The 18,373-nt window shown below is 45.5% G+C and overlaps 1 protein-coding gene across 3 annotated transcripts in view; it reads right to left on the minus strand.

Annotated features, from left to right (window-relative positions):
- Positions 1-18,373, minus strand: part of LOC137524412 (dynein axonemal assembly factor 8-like) — a 259,050-nt gene that overhangs the window by 38,230 nt on the left and 202,447 nt on the right. For all 3 annotated transcript variants that reach the window (XR_011022677.1, XM_068244202.1, XM_068244201.1), the window contains one exon: positions 1,630-1,726. Coding sequence is in view for 2 of the 3 variants with exons in the window: in XM_068244202.1 (XP_068100303.1) it covers positions 1,630-1,726 (97 nt within the window). In the remaining variant the exon portion in view is untranslated. The remainder of the gene's footprint in view (positions 1-1,629; positions 1,727-18,373) is intronic.

Raw genomic sequence — 18,373 nt, forward strand, 5'->3', positions numbered from 1 at the left:
GCAGATCTAATGATGTGTGGAGACTCGGCTAAAGAATATGCAGTTGTGACATGCTGATTGGGCCTGGTGCCGATACGAGCAGTGAACTTATTCACACATGGAGGACATGAACTGTGCTCATTAGAACCTAGGAGCGCTGTCTTGTGGACTTTTTACTATGTGCCATAATTTTGAAAATCTATGGTGATCCTTTGGAGATAAGACTATCACTGTATCACAACAGAGATACTCCTTGGAAATTATATTAAGCAAATTAGCCTCTATACGTCTCTAAAATTAGGATTGGCCAATCCAATTGAAGATGAATGGGGCGTGATTGATTGTGTGTTCTGTATTGCTTTAGGAGCGCTCCTATGTATGTCCGGTGCGGGCTATTGGGGTTTTAAAGGGAGGGGGTGTGGGATGGAATTGGGCTGTCTTATCTTTTTGATACAATAAAATGTCTTTATAGCTTTTGAGTGGCAATCCTTGAATTTTAGGTTGAGAGCATTGTTGTATGGACCTGCCTTCCCCCATATGATGTGGGGTATGCTTATATGATTTACAAGGATTTGTGCACCGGAGCAATTGTTTTTGCAGTGTGAGATAATGACAGAGGATTTCTGCTTTCAGTTTCAATTTTTTTTTTCTAGCAGAGAGAGATCAAAACATTCCAAGAATTTACAGCACAACGAGTTCTGCCAACTGAGGTCAAAAGTAGTGCATTTTTCTCAAACAAGATAACTCTATTGAAGCTGCTAATGTGTTGAGTTTTCTTCACATTGGGGTGTATGCACTAAACAGTGTTAAGCAGTCTTACGCATGGTGAGTAGACTGGAATGCCCTGCATGTAATGTATTGTATTCTGCTCTACTCATCGTGCCGTAAAACTTTACACACGTTGTTCTGCATAACACAGTTAAATGCATACACCCCAGTGTGACTTAACATTTGTGTGTCTATGTGCTGTGTATATTATCATATCCTGGTATGTTGCCCACTCATATCCATGGGAAAGGAGAAGTTGACATTGCCTAGGTCTAGCAAGCAAAACTTGTGTTAAACTTTGGTACTTCTATTCTAATTCTGCATTACAAGACCAGTAAGACTTTTACTGGTCTCTGTGTGCCAAAAGATCAGCTTCCGTTCACTTCCTGTCCCAAAACCAACAGGAAGCATGGTGCAACAATAGCCACCGTGACCGCATGTGGGGCGGGGCAGGTCGGGAGGGGAGGGCTGGTGCTATGTGGGTCGCCATCTCCTCCCTCCCGCCATGTCTGAACAGGAAAGTAATGTAATTTGTCACATATGGGGAACAGGACAGTAAAAAGGTTCCAAAGCAGGGTCTAACCCAGGCATGGTCAACCTTAGCCCTCCAGCTGTTAAGGAACTACAAGTCCCACAATGCATTGCAGGAGTCTGACAGCCACATACACTCATAGACTCATAAAGGCAAATGCATTGTGGGACTTGTAGTTCCGTAACAGCTGGAGGGCCGAGTTTGCCCATGCCTGGTCTAACCCCTTAGCACACTATAAAAAAAGAGCTGATATGTTCCCTTAGAACTGAGCTGCACGTGGGAGGTATACCATTCTTGCCACATCTGTGTCCAGTGTAGATTCCCTGCCTTGCGTTGCACAGATACATTACCTATGTGATGCATTGGACCAAGCTGGCATGTCTGGTTCTTCAATGTCTGCCGCTGAAATCCGCCTCCAAACAGGATGTCACGTGTCAGTCTAGAGACCTGCAGACAGAGATGTAGTAATAGGTTTAGCACAGAGACATAAACACCTGTCCATTCATCTATCCTGGACCTGTTGCGTGACAGTTCAGTGCTAGTGAATGCCGCCAGGCCCTGCATGACCGGCTGCTGCAGGATTAAGGGCGTCGTGACTGTTTAACAGATGATGCGTGTGAGAGATTTCCATGCATTAAGTACGGGGTTTGTTAGCAAGTGCTTTAGCAAATGAGCCTCGGGAAGTGTCAAACTGCTTAGTGATCCAAGACAGTGGATTAGAGCTTCTACTGAAACTAGGTTTCCTTTGTCTGCATCGGTTGTGATCAGGAGAGCAACAATAACAAGCTGTGAGGACAACAGGGGAAGAGGGTTGTCTGTGTTGAGGAGCTGCCAACCTATGATCGGTTGCAACAGCATGTTTGCATTTTTTTTTTGCAAAAGCTAAATATTTTTGCAATGCACAATTTCCTATATTTGCATCTCTGTTAGGACTGGCTCACAAGGGCTTCTGCTGGCGTCCATGTGAATCGTTTTCCGCCGGGATCAAAAACGCCACGCATTGAGATGAATGGCAGTGTCCATCTCAATACGTTTGCTGGCCATTGCATGAACATTGCGGTCAATCAAAATTTCTGTGACGCTGCATAGTGTTCCGCGGTCGATGCATTCTGTGGTTCCGTGTCCACTGTATAGGGCTCAAAATACGATGACAGAATGAGGGAAAGCCCCTGATGAGTCATGTGATATGACGAAACCGGTAGGGCGGAGCAAAGGAGAGATGCTGAGCTTGTGACGGGAGGGGGAAGCGAGATGCTGGAAATTCTACTTGGACAAAGAGATGGTGATATACAATGCTGTTAATGTTTTTAAAAATGTATGGGCATTACTGAATTTAATCTGAGTATTAAATAAGCGGTTTTACACATACAGTGCGTTGCAAAAGTATTCGGCCCCCTTGAAGTTTTCCACATTTTGTCACATTACTGCCACAAACATGCATCAATTTTGTTGGAATTCCACGAGAAAGACCAATACAAAGTGGTGTACACGTGAGAAGTGGATCGAAAATCATACATCATTCCAAACATTTTTTACAAATAAATAACTGTAAAGTGGGGTGTGCATAATAATTCGGCCCCCTGAGTCAATACTTTGTAGAACCACCTTTTGATGCAATTACAGCTGCCAGTCTATTAGGGTATGTCTCTACCAGTTTTGCACATCTAGAGACTGAAATCCTTGCCCATTCTTATTTGCAAAACAGCTCCAGCTCAGTCAGATTAGATGGACAGCGTTTGTGAACAGCAGTTTTGAGATCTTGCCACAGATTCTCGATTGGATTTAGATCTGGACTTTGACTGGGCCATTCTAACACATGGATATGTTTTGTTTTAAACCATTCCATTGTTGCCCTGGCTTTAAGTTTAGGGTCATTGTCCTGCTGGAAGGTGAACCTCCGCCCCAGTCTCAAGTCTTTTGCAGTCTCCAAGAGGTTTTCTTCCAAGTTTACCCTGTATTTGGCTCCATCCATCTTCCCATCAACTCTGATCAGCTTCCCTGTCCCTGCTGAAGAGATGCACCCCCCGAGCATGATGCTGCCACCACCATATTTGACAGTGGGGATGGTGTGTTCAGAGTGATGTGCAGTGTTAGTTTTCTGCCACACATAGCGTTTTCCATTTTGGCCAAAAAGTTCCATTTTGGTCTCATCTGACCAGAGCACCTTCTTCCACATGGTTGCTGTGTCCCCAACATGGCTTGTGGCAAACTGCAAACGGGACTTCTTATGCTTTCTGTTAACAATGCCTTTCTTCTTGCCACTCTTCCATAAAGGCCAACTTTGTGCAGTGCATGACTAATAGTTGTCCTATGGACAGAGTCTCCCACCTGAGCTGTAGATCTCTGCAGCTCGTCCAGAGTCACCATGGGCCTCTTGACTGCATTTCTGATCAGCGCTCTCCTTGTTCGGCCTGTAAGTTTAGGTGGATGGCCTTGTCTTGGTAGGTTTACAGTTGTGCCATACTCCTTCCATTTCTGAATGATCGCTTGAACAGTGCTCCAAGGGATGTTCAAGGCTTTGGAAATCTTTTTGTAGCCTAAGCCTGCTTTAAATTTCTCAATAACTTGATCCCTGACCTGTCTTGGACCTGTCTTGTGTGTTCTTTGGACTTCACGGTGTTGTTGCTCCCAATATTCTCTTAAACAACCTCTGAGGTCCTCACAGAGCAGCTGTATTTGTACTGACATTAGATTACACACAGGTGCACTCTATTTAGTCATTAGCACTCATCAGGCAATGTCTTTAGGCAACTGACTGCACTCAGCTCAAAGGGGGCCGAATAATTATGCACACACATTACTTTGCAGTTATTTTTGTTTGTAAAAAATGTTTGGAATCATGTATGATTTTCGTTCCACTTCTCATGTGTACACCACTGTGTTGGTCTTTCATGTGGAATTCCAAAATAAAATTGATTCAGGTTTGTGGCAGTAATATGACAAAATGTGGAAAACTTCAAGGGGGCCGAATACTTTTGCAACCCACTGTATTAGTCTTTCTCTGAGTTCACTTGCAGAAGTGTCTATGTGGAAAAAGCCCAGGAGGCAGACATTGGCTGTGATTTAAAGCAACTGTTTGGTGAGCAGGGGAATACGGGGGAAGGGGGCTGGTGACGCCTGAACCCGCAAGTGGTGGACCCCTTCTGTGTTTGCACTCCCTGTCTGTGGATTAGATGCATTCCTGTCACTAAAGGGTGATACAGTAAGATTTTATACAGGCTATACTATATGTGGTTTTAAGTCCTTTTTTGAAGGCGTTTCCTCATAACACGGTCTTGGATAAATGCTTGAAGGAGATATTGAGGAGTGATTGCAACGGCTATACAAAGATTGGTAGAATGAGGGGGGAGGATGGGAACTGAGGTCACACACTTTTCTGATCCGTTGCAGAAAAGCATTTCATATCGGCTAAACGTGCTGCCCACAGAAGCCTGTCTGAACCAAGCCTTAATGAACTGACTGTGACAAGCAAAAGTACACCCTATCAACAACCTGTGCACTACATCACTGTACCCTGGGAATACCCATAGACTTTACTGGGAGTTGGATGGCTTTGAGCCCCTTTCACACTGGGACATTTTCATTGCGTTGCGTTACCCTTTTTACGCAACGCTAAAGCAATGAAAGTCTATAGGGCATTTCAGATCAGATGCGGTGCGATGTGGTGGACAGGGCCGGATTTAAGCCAAGGTCACATAGTCCATGGCCTAGGGCACCACAGGATCAAGGGCGGGTGGGCAGCAGGTTATACTGGGGGGAGGGTCACCTGGCTACCTATACTGGAGAGAGGAGGGGCATCAGGCTATCTATATGGAAGAGGGTGGGGGTCATCTGGCTTCTTAAACTAAAGGGAAGTGGGAGGGGTCATCAGGATATCTATACTGGGGGGAAGGGGGGGTCATAAGGTTATCTAAACTGGAGGGGGGAATGGTCATCTGGCTACCTATACTGGAGGGAAGGGTCAATAGGCTACCTATACTGGAGGAGGGGGGAAAGGTCATCTGGCTACCTATACTAGAGGGGGTCATCTGGCTATCTATACTGAAGGGGGGGGGGCGCGACTGCTGACAGCACTTTATCGGCAAGCATCCACGGTGACGTGCGGCTACGGGAGTCATGTAAGTCAATGGGGTCGCAGATATTTTAAACGGTTTCATGTTGGCGTCACGGTGTGCATGCGCGGAAGCATATTCTTTCAATATACTTCTGTGCAATTCGTATTTCCGCCACAGGAAGTGTGCGTTAGAGAGTCCAACTTCAGAGTTGACTCGCCTCCAAGATTTAAATGAAGGCTCATTACCATGCATTGCCGCAGGTAACTGCAATGCCTTTTTTTTAGCAGTGCAGTGCGATCAACTGATCGCACCACAACGCTGTTTACTAGGGCTAGTGAACAAGGTCCTTTAAGTTAACTTCACTACCAGATATACAAATGAATGCCAATGAGGTACCGTGCATTGCGTTACCAGAAGGCACAAATCACTATGGATTCAGAGTGAACTTACCCTAAAGGTCAAATATCATCCCAGCCATTATGAATAAAACAACCGCGTCTAAACTATTTCACAAATAAGCAGGCTCTCTTTGAATTATTTTTTCACAAAAAAACAAAACAAAAACTCCCCCCAAAAACAATCAAGCTTCTGCAGTAAGGATCGGGCCGCTCAGCATCAGTTTATTTGGAGGCTTCTACGCAAACACTTGACGCATGTTTACAAGACATTATACACTTCTGCTTTGCTGAACGGAGTTCTAGGACTCCAGCCAGCTCTAGCCCTGCTGTGAGTTTTTCACATTCGGATTTACAGCATTGGCCAAAGTTCACAGTGACATAAATGCGTTTTGCAAAACCTGCAGCTTCTGTTTTTGGGGTACTTAGTCGTGTTATTTTCGGATTATTGTGCAGAGTGATCAGGTGCATATTAATTCATTACAAAGATCTTTATCAGCAGAAAAGGGTAACTTTATCACAAAAATCTCAGTTTCACTGTATTTTGGCCCTGGCACAAAAGGATCACCTAACAATATTTCAGTATGTAAATTAAATGGCACCTACAGATAATGTCATGATATCAGTCTATTACAATTACATACAGTGGTTTTCAAAAGTATTTGGCCCCCTTGAAGTTTTCCACATTTTGTCACATTACTGCCACAAACATGAATCAATTTCATTGGAATTCCACGTGAAAGACCAATACAAAGTGGTGTACATGTGAGAAGTGGTACGAAAATCATACAAGATTCCAAACATTTTTTACAAATAAATAACTGCAAAGTGGGGTGTGCATAATTATTCAGCCCCCTGAGTCAATACTTTGTAGAACCACCATTTGCTGCAAATACAGCTGCCAGTCTTTTAGGGTGTGTCTCTACCAGCTTTGCACATCTAGAGACTGAAATCCTTGCCCATTCTTCTTTGCAAAACAGCTCCAGCTCAGTCAGATTAGATGGGCAGCGTTTGTAAACAGCAGTTTTCAGATCTTGCCACAGACTCTCGATTGGATTTAGATCTGGACTTTGACTGGGCCATTCTAACACATGGATATGTTTTGTTTTAAACCATTCCCTTGTTGCCCTGGCATTATGTTTAGGGTCGTTGTCCTGCTGGAAGGTGAACCTCCGCCCCGGTCTCAAGTCTTTTGCAGACTCCAAGAGGTTTTCTTCCAAGATTGCCCTGTACTTGGCTCCATCCATCTTCCCATCAACTTTGACCAGCTTCCCTGCTGAAGAGAAGCACCCCCAGAGCATGATACTGCCACCCAGAGGAGCTTCTAAGTACAGACAGTACAGCAAATTGCCTAGGGCGCTGAGCAGTCTGGGAGGCGGCAGTCCAGGTAAAAGAAAAAAAAAGTTTATTTTACTGAGAACTAAGGGTCTGGAGAGAAACTTTCTATTTTGTGCACAAGGGTTCTGATGACTGCAACTCCTGACTGAGCCACTGATAAGGAGTTTTGTAGACAGAGATTTGCACAAAGTACCTATTCATTGTTATCTGGCGATCTTCTGCTCTGTGCACTTCTACTGTCCCGCCCCTCCCTGTGCCAGAGAGGAAAACAAAACACAGAAGAAGAGCATGTCTCTTGGTGGAGGTAACAAGGCATGCAAGTCATGTCAGGAGTGCAGAGCTCCATGCCAGAGAAAATCAATCCCCAGACAGTTACATGTTATTTGGCACTGACCGTCTCCCCTGCCATGCTGTTTGTCTTTTGCAGCACTAGGGACATTTGTATTTCCTCACGAGACCGTGATCACCTCCTGAGTGTGATGGCTTCCAGACTTGGGGGAAACCAGTTGACTTGTTAAGTGTGTTTTAGGGATGTTGGGGAATATGAAGTGCCTAAATGAATTCAGGGGGAAGATAGTAACTCCATGCAGATTTTGCCCTAGCCAATGCTCAAACCTAGGACTCAGCACTATAATATAATAGTGCTACCCAGTATGCCTCTATTCTGCTCATATATATCTGCTCATGCATGTCATCAATTCTGACCCTCTACCACCCTTCCTCCCTCCATTCTACTTCTCTTATCTTGTTTCACTAAAGGTAGCCATACACTGGTCGATTTGCCATCAGATTCGACCAACAGACAGATCCCTATCTGATCGAATCTGATCAGAGAGGGATCGTATGGCTACCTTTACTGCAAACAGATTGTGAACCGATTTCAGCCTGAAACCGATCACAATCTGTTGTGGTGGTGCTGCCGCCGCTCCCCCCGCCCGCCTACATTACCTGCTCCGCTGGTGCGACTGCCCCCGGTCACCGCTCTTCTTCTCCGTCTCCGCTCTGGTCTGCTCTGGTCTCCAGCCACAAAGATGTGTAAGACCGCACACTAGCGATGTCGGGGAATAGGCGTGCAGCGGATCCACCCCTGTACCCACAGGGTATAGCGTACAATTTCTCCAAGACGATCCAGCACAGCTCTTTTAATCAGAAGATTATTTTATTGGATCATAAAAATACAAACATTAAAGCTGCATAGTGGCTACGGTCCACTGTTTCGGACCATCACAGTCCTTGTTCACGCCACACAGCCAAATGAACAACTGCAGACATGCTCTTTATATAGTCAAAGCTCCAACAGGGCAACCAATCAGAGGAACCTATGCAAATGACTGGACCTGATGGGGAACTACAGGGCTTGTCCACAAAGGGTACCGCCCTCCCACTCCATTGGTCAAACATTTTGAAATGTGTGATGTCACAGCAGGAACATAAACATATAAATAGAAACATTTCTAACTCTGATCTATAGCACCTGTTGAACATCTAAAAAGATCCTGGGAGGAATCCAGGGCATCCTGATGCAGAGGGCATGGGTTTGGATGTGTCATATACAGTGTAAAACTGTAAACGAACAAACACCGAGCGCTGCCCGCCGTCACCATGGCAACCATCGTCACATGACAACCAATGCGGAAGGACGTACGCAATGACGCCTCTACTGGCGTCCTATTGCCACCGCGATGCGGAAAAACAGACGCATAGTACGCGTATAAAAATACGGAACAGACACAGACAAAAATATGCATGCCCAATGCTATCAATAGATGACCTGGACTCAACCCATAAAATAACACCCCTAGTTCAATAATGCATAGTAAAAATGTGCAAAAGAACCTATGATACATAAGTGACAAATGAGAAGGGGACCCAAAGGACACCCCCCACCCCCAAACAACAGACCCAGAGCCATAGAACATCTTAGAAATTTAAGTCGTATTCCTTATTTAATCCCCCACGACCAATAGTCCCCAATTCCCTAATCCAGCGCGCCTCTCTTTTTAACAATTCTCTACCCCTATCACCCCTAAACCCACGGGGCACCACATCAATAACTTGGACTCTAAGCTGACTAACATCATGTCTAAATTGAACAAAATGCTCTGAGACTGCATGATCCAAGCTTCTACCTCTAATATTGGATTTGTGTTTGGAAACACGATCTTTGAGCTCCTGTGTGGTTTTTCCCACGTAACAGCTGCCACATGGACATTTAAGCATATAAACAACAAAGCGTGAACAACAAGAAAAGCGACCTCTAATCGCATATCTCTTACCAGAGGAAGGGTGAGAAAAAACATCACCTCTAATAATGCTATGGCACATGTGGCAGCTGAGACAAGGGAAGGTACCACACACGCGGGGCACCTGTATATTAGATCCACGAGTAGGGTCAGAGTGATCAAGCCTGGATCTTAAAGAGGGGGCCCTTCTGTAGGAAAATAAAGGAGGCTGCTGGAATTCAGGAACATGTGGGAGGGAATCTTTAAGGGTGCGCCAATGTTTCGTAACAATACGTTGTACCTCATCACTGATAGTATTAAAGGTAGAGACAAATGCTATTCGTCCCTCATCCCTAGCCCTATTTCTCACCTTATTCTTTCTCTTTTGGTATCTCATTAATGTATCAGGGGGATAGCCTCTAGACTGAAATTTTCTGCCCATCTCAACTAGTCTTCTTTCCCTCAATTGGGTGTCACCCACAATTTTCGTTACCCGATCGTACTGGCTATTAGGAATGCTGACCACCTGATGACGTGGATGGAAGCTATCAAAATGAAGCACCGAATTCCTGTCCGAACTCTTGACGAACAGGTCCGTGCTAAGCTTCCCATTATTCTTAAAGACACACGTGTCCAAAAAGGACACCTTCTCCCGGTCCGCGTTGACCACCAAACGAATGTATCTGCACTTGCTATGTAGATTTTCAACGAACGCTGTAAGGGTCGAACGTGGCCCCGCCCACAAACAAAAAATGTCATCGATGTACCGCCACCATCCTTTGGCGTACATCGTGAACAGTGGGTCATGATAAACAAAAGCCTCCTCCCAGAGACCCATAAAAAGATTAGCGTAAGAAGGGGCCACGTTCGACCCCATGGCAGTACCGCGTCGCTGCAGAAAAAAATCGACCTTCAAAAGAAAAATAATTCTCCCGCAAAATCAGATTCAAAAGCGCTATCAAAAAGCCACGCTGTTGGTGATCGTAGTCGGACCGGGTGAACAAATAGTGGTCTACAGCCTCTACACCGCCATCATGTGGGATGGCGGTGTAGAGGCTCTCGACATCAATGGTGACCAGCAACAGCTCTCCCTCTACCTGCTCAATGGAGGCAAGTTTGTTCAAAAAATCTCCTGTGTCCTTAATATAGGAATCTAGCTGTATGACATATGGTTGTAGCACTTTATCTAAAAATTGTGCCGCAGGAGTGAACACAGAGTCCACGGCGGCCACAATGGGTCGTCCGGGGGGGCGGTGGAGGTCCTTATGTATTTTTGGCAATGTATAGAAAAGAGGAACTACAGGGTGTTCGTTAATCAAAAACTGTTTTAAGTCCTCTTCCACAATGCCCTGGCCGACAGCATTATCCACAAGTCCCTTAAGTTTCTGTTGTACTCGATATGTGGGATCACAGGGCAGTTCTTCATATACATCACCATTAGCTAACTGTGCATATATCTCCTCCACATAATATGCCGTATTAAGGACCACCACCGCCCCTCCTTTGTCAGCTGGACGAATCGTAATGTCCTTCCGTTCCTGAAGACTACTAATTGCTAGACGTTCTTCACTAGTTAAATTGGGCACAGTTCTCCGTTGGCCATTTTTGCACTCTGCCTCAATAGTGGCCAATTCTCTTTTAACATTAGAGATAAAAAGATCAATAGCAGGATTGGAGGGTGGCTTGAACGCACTCTTATTCCTAAGGCCAGTGTTCTTAAGAGAAAGACCATGTTCTTCTACTTCCTGAGCAACTGGATGTTCTGGGAGATTACTAAAAAAAATTTTAAGTTTCACTGATCTGAAAAAACTGTGCAATTCGATATCCAAGAGAAAAAAAATTGGGAAAATTGGTAGGACAAAAAGAAAGTCCAAAATTGAGCACCCTCTCCTCGATCACACTGAGGGGTGAATCTGAGATATTCACAACAAGGGAGACTACGTTTTCCTCTGGCGTAGTTGCATTGGATCCCTCCTGTTGTTTTTCCCTTTTGGACCGGTGTTTCCTGCCGCCCCTGCGGCTCCTTTTCCTGTACTGGCAGGTGAGGAGTCCCCCGATGGTATCGAGGTCTCAGAAGTATTACTCTCCTCTGCGGAGCTGCCTACTGCTGCACCTTTTGGGCGGGGAGGGTTGCGGGGTCTGGGTCGGCCGCGTCCTCTTCCCCTGCCTGCTGCAGGGCTGGGAACCTTTTGCCACGTGTATACGTAACCACTGGTGTAATCCGAGATATCTCGTTTGAACTTCGCTCGTTTTGTATCTTCTTGGGAGTGTAGGAAAGTTTCCATCTTGTCATCAAGGCTTTCCATATATTGATCATACTCCTCCCCTGTTAATGCATGGCGAAGTTCCGTTTTTAAAGCTTTAATTTTATCATCAATTACTTGTAGTTCCCGGTGTATCCTCACAATCGTGAATAACATGGAATCAAAAGCGGCTTTATTCCAGAACCCTTCCCATCCTTTGCAAAACTCCTTATCACCAGGAAACATCATAGGTGGTACATTCCCTCTTACAGATCTTGGGATTCTTCCAGCTTTGTGATATTCTGCTAAAGTTTTAGCATGCAGATCATATGAGATTCTACTTTTGCGGAGGGTCTCAATTTCGCGCTTGATGAGTTTAGCATCTGATTGATTGAGAAAAGTGGCGCCCCCTTCAGCTAACGCCAAGATGCTCTGGGTCTGTGTCAGGGAGTAAGAGCTGCCCTCCGGGGCCAAATCTCCATCCGTATCCATCACGGTGCAGGTCTCCGGGTACAGAGTCAACAGCCACAAAGATGTGTAAGACCGCACACTAGCGATGTCGGGGAATAGGCGTGCAGCGGATCCACCCCTGCACCCACAGGGTATAGCGTACAATTTCTCCAAGACGATCCAGCACAGCTCTTTTAATCAGAAGATTATTTTATTGGATCATAAAAATACAAACATTAAAGCTGCATAGTGGCTACGGTCCACCGTTTTGGACCATCACAGTCCTTGTTCACGCCACACATGCTTCCCTTCTTCCTGTCTGGGGGAAGTTTAAACAGTAGAGCGCCCTCTACTGTTTAAACTTCCTGCCGGGACAGGAAGAAAGGAAGGATGCCGGAGGAGACCAGACCAGAGCCGATACGGAGAAGAGCGGAGACCCGGGAGTCGCGCCGGCGGAGCAGGTAATGTATGCGGGCTCTATTGCGTCGGTCGTCGGGCACTCGAACGCCGCTAGCGATGCGCTCTTTACCCGCGGGCGATCGACGGTTATTTTCCGCACGGCGCGATCGATGGGATCGGACGGAATGGATCGAAATTCGGCGTGTAGCGTGAACGATTGGCAGCAGATTCGATCCCAGTGATCGAATCTGCTGTCGAAACGGGCGCAAATCGGGCCAGTGTATGGCCACCTTTACACTACAAACACACTGTGCTTATCACCAGAATGGGTTGTGAATTGCTAAACTATTGTACTATCTGACTATGTCAACCCTTCAATGTCATGTTATACCCACTCCAGTAATATCCTAAAGGGGCCCATACACTGGTCGATTTCAGCCATCGATCAATCAGAAATAAATTCTATCAAATTCCCCATTCGATCGATTTGCGGCCGATTTTGATCGATTTGATCGATCTGACAGCATGGAAAATCTAGGTCGATCTGCTGCTGGCAGCAGATCGATGGACCATAGAGTTGCATTGGATCTAATGGTCCAATAATGCATTTAGATCAATTTCCAATAGATTTCATTCTAAAATCTATTGGAAATCTGTTGCTAGTGTGCGGCACACATCAGATAGATTCCTGTCAGATTGGACTTGACAGGCATCTGCCAGAAATCTGATGGTCGAATCTGCTGCAAATCTATAAGTGTATGGCCACCTTAACAGGCGGTAACATATCTGCATATCCCATAATGTTTGTGAAAAAGTATGCTGGAATCAGGGGCGCCTGATCCACCAGGCCATACAGGCCTGTCACCTGGAGCGATGTACAAGGGGGGTGGGGGGAGACTGTGTGATAAATGCAGCACCAGTTCACCGGCCGCAGCCTGCAGAGTCTGTGGCAGGCAGGGCAGGCAGCCGTATTACAATTATTTACTGGTGAAACGCAGCCACATCACGATTATTTTCATGAAGAGGGACCACAGGGGAGAGGATGGGGGAGCGTTTCGGGGCGCCACGGGGAGGGTGGGGGGCACCACAGATTTTCTCGCCTGGAGTGACAAGATGGCTAGAGGCGCCCCTGCTGCCACCACCATATTTGACAGTGGGGATGGTGTGTTCAGAGAGATGTGCAGTGTTTGGCCAAAAAGTTCCATTGTGGTCTCATCTGACCAGAGCACCTTCTTCCACAAGTTTGCTGTGCCCCCCACATGGCTTATGGCAAACTACAAACAGGATTTCCTATGCTTTTCTGTTAACAATGCCTTTCTTCTTGCCACTCTTCCATAAAGGCCAACTTTGTACAGTGCATGACTAATAGTTGTCCTATGGACAGATTCCCCCACCTGAGCTGTAGATCTCTGCAGCTCGTCCAGAGTCACCTTGGGCCTCTTGACTGCATTTCTGATCAGCGCTCTCCTTGTTCGGCCTGTGAGTTTAGGTGGATAGCCTTGTCTTGGTAGGTTTACAGTTGTGCCATACTCCTTCCATTTCTGAATGATCGCTTGAACAGTGCTCCGTGGGATGTTCAAGGCTTTGGAAATCTGTTTGTAGCCTAAGCCTGCTTTAAATTTCTCAATAACTTGATCCCTGACCTGTCTTGTGTGTTCTTTGGACTTCATGGTGTTGTTACTCCCAATATTCACTTAGATAACCTGTGAGGCCATCACAGAGCAGCTGTATTTGTACTGACATTAGATTACGCACAGGTGCACTCTATTTAGTCATTAGCACTCATCAGGCAATGTCTATGGGCCCCCAAAGGGGGCTGAATAATTATGCACACCCCACTTTGCAGTTATTTATTTGTAAAAAAATATTTGGAATCTTGTATGATTTTCGTTCCACTTCTCACATGTACACCACTTTGTGTTGGTCTTTCACGTGGAATTCCAATAAAATTGATTCATGTTTGTGGCAGTAATATGACAAAATGTGGAAAACTTCAAGGGGGCCGAATACTTTTGCAAACCACTGTACATTTATGAATCATAAATGCCTGTGGGACATGATATCCACACTTGTTCTGTGTGGGGCATGATATCTGCACTTATTATGTTAGGCCATTGCCTGCCAGGAGACACTCTCTGCCTGTGCCCCGATTCTCCCCCTCCCTCTGCTGAACAGACATATTGCCCTGGCAACAGCTGAGTCATTTCAGCAGAAAAGGAGGGGGCAGAGTAAAGACACAGGCAGAGAGATTCTTGCTAGCAATGATTACATTTGCCGATTAGCCAAGCAAACCTGTACTGCTCTCTGCTGTGAAAATAAACGTTTTTATACACAGGGAATGCTTTCAAATGTTATTTTGTGTACCTAAACATAGTTACTGAAATTTTGGTTTTGGGAGTATAATACCATTTTAAGAACTTTGAGGTGAAAGGTTCATCTAAGGTGAAGAGGGCTTCAGGATGTCCAAGAGAGTCCAGCAAGCACCAGGACCATCTCCCCCGAAGAGTCAGCTACTTAATTGTGACCACCAGTGCAGAGTTTGTTCAGTATTAGCAGCAGATGGGTGTGAGGACATCTACATGCATGATGAGGTGAAGATTGTTAGACAACGACCTTACTAGAGCTGCTGGATTTCCAGGCCAAGTAAAGGTGGCCATACACTTAAGGATCCCATACACGTACTAGATTTCCCGCAAATAGACAGCAGTTTCGATCACTTTGATCGAATCTGCTGTGAAATCGATGTGCAAACGCTGACCGGTCGACCAATTTCCGCCCGAAATCGATCCCGTCGATCTGTCCGCGTGGAAAATTTTGTAGGAACGCCGGCGGGTCAGGAGTGCGTCGATAGCGGCGTTCGAATGTCCAACGACCGACGTTAGCGGCAATACATTACCTGTTCCGCCGGCGCGTGTCCCCGCTGTCCCTTCTCCGTGCTGGGCTCCAGCTGGCTTCACTTACTTCCTGTCAGAGGAAGTTAAAACAGTAGAGTGCCCTCTACTGTTTAAACTTCCCTGACAGGAAGTAAAGTGAAGCTGAAGCCCATAGCGGAGTAGAGACAGCGGAGACAGGGGGACTCGCGCCGGCTGGATCAGTAATGTATGCAGGGGGCGACGGCAGCTCCACAGAGTGTGAATCGGTTTCATAGTGAAATCGATTCAAAATCTGTTTGCAGTGTAGGCAGCCAATAGATTCCTCTTTGATCAGATTTGATCACAGAGGGATCTATCTGCTGGTCGATCTAGTGGCAATCGACCAGTGTATGGCTGCCTTTATAGATTTGCAGCAGATTCGACCATCAGATAGATTTCTGTCAGATCTCTGTCAGGTCGAATCTGACAGCAATCTATCTGATGTCTGCCACATACTAGGAACAGATTTCCAATAGATTTCAGAATGAAGTCTGATGGAAATCTATTGGAAATCGATCTAAAGGTGGCCATACACTGATAGATTTGCAGCAGATTCGACCATCAGATAGATTTCTGTCAGATGCCTGTCAGGTCGAATCTGACAGAAATCTATCTGATGTGTGCCACATACTAGGAACAGATTTCAGAATGAAATCTATTGGAAATCTATTGAAAATCGATCTAAAGGCATTACTGCATTAGATCCAATGCAACTCTACAGGCCATCGATCTGCTGCCAGTAGCAGATCGACCTAGATTTTGTATCCTATCAGATAGATCAAATTGATCAAAATGGGACGCAAATCGATCGACCGGCCAATCAAATGTGCATCAATTTGCGGCCGATCGATTCATTCAATGAAACGAACTCTAAAATCGACCAGTGTATGGGCCCCTTAAATGCATTATAGGACCATTAGATCCAATGCAACTCTATGTGCCATCGATTTGCTGCCAGTAGCAGATCAACCTAGATTTTCCATCCTGTCAGATAGATCAAATCGATCGAATTCGGCCGCAAATGAATCGATCGTTAGATTTGATAGACTTGATTTCCAATCGATTGAGTCAATCGGCCAATGGCTGAAAACGACCAGTGTATGGGCCCCTTAAATGCATTATTGGACCATTAGATCCAATGCAACTCTATGTGCCATCGATTTGCTGGCATTAGCAGATCAACCTAGATTTTCCATCCTGTCAGATAGATCAAATCGATCGAATTCAGCCGCAAATGAATCGATCGTTAGATTTGATAGACTTGATTTCCAATTGATTGAGTCAATCGGCCAATGGCTGAAAACGACCAGTGTATGGGCCCTTTAATGGTTTCTACCCTATGGAGAGACAATACACGAGCGACATCTTTGCTGCGCGAACGTCCTTAAGGACTCTTTCACACACAGACGTTGCGTTAGAGGGGACGTTAAGGTCGCATAACGTTCCCCTAACGCAACACATGGTGGTGCTAATGGTGGACGGTAAATAGAGCCGCGTTATGCGGCTCTTGGTGCGCTGTTAGACTGTGGAGACCACATGATCGGAACACTCCGCATCACATGGACCCGCTAGTGACGTCAGCACAGTGCAGTGAATAATAATTATCCATGTGCCTAATCACAATAGACATTACTGCGCATGTGCACACAGTCTAACGCAGCCAAATAGGAGTATAACGCACAGCATGCTGCACTTTCATTTAACGTGCTGCGTTATACTCCAACGCAACGTGGGCACTGTGAACAACCCATTGATTTACTATTGCTGTGAGTTGGGCTGCGTTACAGGCTGCTGTAACGTCAGCCTGTAACGTCCAACTGTGAAAGCAGCCTAAAAGATCATGCAGTAACAAAAGAACAATCAAGCAGTAAAAAAACAAAAACAAAACAATATTAACTTAATATGCGTTTCATTCATTGTCACTTATTTTCTACTTATTCCTCTGCAAAATTCTGGGCAGGAATATAAAAGCTCAGCATTGGTTTATTGGAGCCATGTACTCACAACACCTGATGAACGATTACAAGGCATTATCCACTTCTACTTTGTTGAATAGAATTCTAGGAGTCTAGCCAGCGCTAGACCTGCTGTGTGTTTTTTATATTTGGGATTACAGTCCTGGCCAAAAGCTTTAGCTGTGACACAAATGGTCTTCAGTTTTTGTGGTAGCAGGTCACATTGTATTTAGATTACTGTGCGGAGTGATTAAATGCAAGTTAATTGACCGTTAAGAGCTTTATTAACATAAAACGCTGATTTTATCACATTTTACTGTATTCTGGCATTGGCACAAAAATGATCTATATAGTCATATTGTCAGCCCAGGTGAAGGTGCAGTCGAGGACAGCTGAAATCACGCTGTCATTCTGACTGAATTATAAGGGCAGACTGAGAGGCAGATGTGTTTGATATTATTATTTTAGTTTATATAGTGCCAGCATCTTCTGTGGCACTGTACAGCAGAGAATACAAATTACCGCATTTTTTTGACTATAAGACTCACCTAGGTTTAGAGGGCAAAAAAAAAAATGAATACTAAAACTGGTGCTTCCATAGTTCAGGAGCGTCTTGTATATGTTCTCCCCCAATTATTGTGTCCCCCTTGTACCTCATGTGTCCCCTCCTGTGTTCCCCATGTGTGTCCTTCTGCCCCCGTGTCTCCTCCCATACTCCATGTGTCTCCTTCACTGCCCCCTTGTGTCCCCCCCCCCCGCTGAACCAGGATCCGCAGAAGCCAGCACTAGGGGAGGAGATGTCTGTGATCGCAGCTGGATCAGGAGAGCTGCTGGTAACTATACACATGGAGAAGAGGGGAAACAAGGGGCAGCGGAGGAGGTTACACGGGGACAATTTATGGAGTCCCCGACATCGCGTCGGCGGTTCGTATCGGAAGGTGCTCGGAAGTAGGGGACTACCTGTATTTGGCATATAATACACAGGGACTTTTTCTCCCCCTATCTTGGGCAGCAAAAGTGCATCTTATATGCCGAAAAATACGGTATAAACAAAACAATGGATTGTACAGATAATAGACAACTGAATGGGTGAGCAATGCATCGTATGTGGAGGTGAAATTTACA

Source organism: Hyperolius riggenbachi, chromosome 7 (assembly GCF_040937935.1).
Source record: "Hyperolius riggenbachi isolate aHypRig1 chromosome 7, aHypRig1.pri, whole genome shotgun sequence".
Taxonomy (NCBI): domain Eukaryota; kingdom Metazoa; phylum Chordata; class Amphibia; order Anura; family Hyperoliidae; genus Hyperolius; species Hyperolius riggenbachi.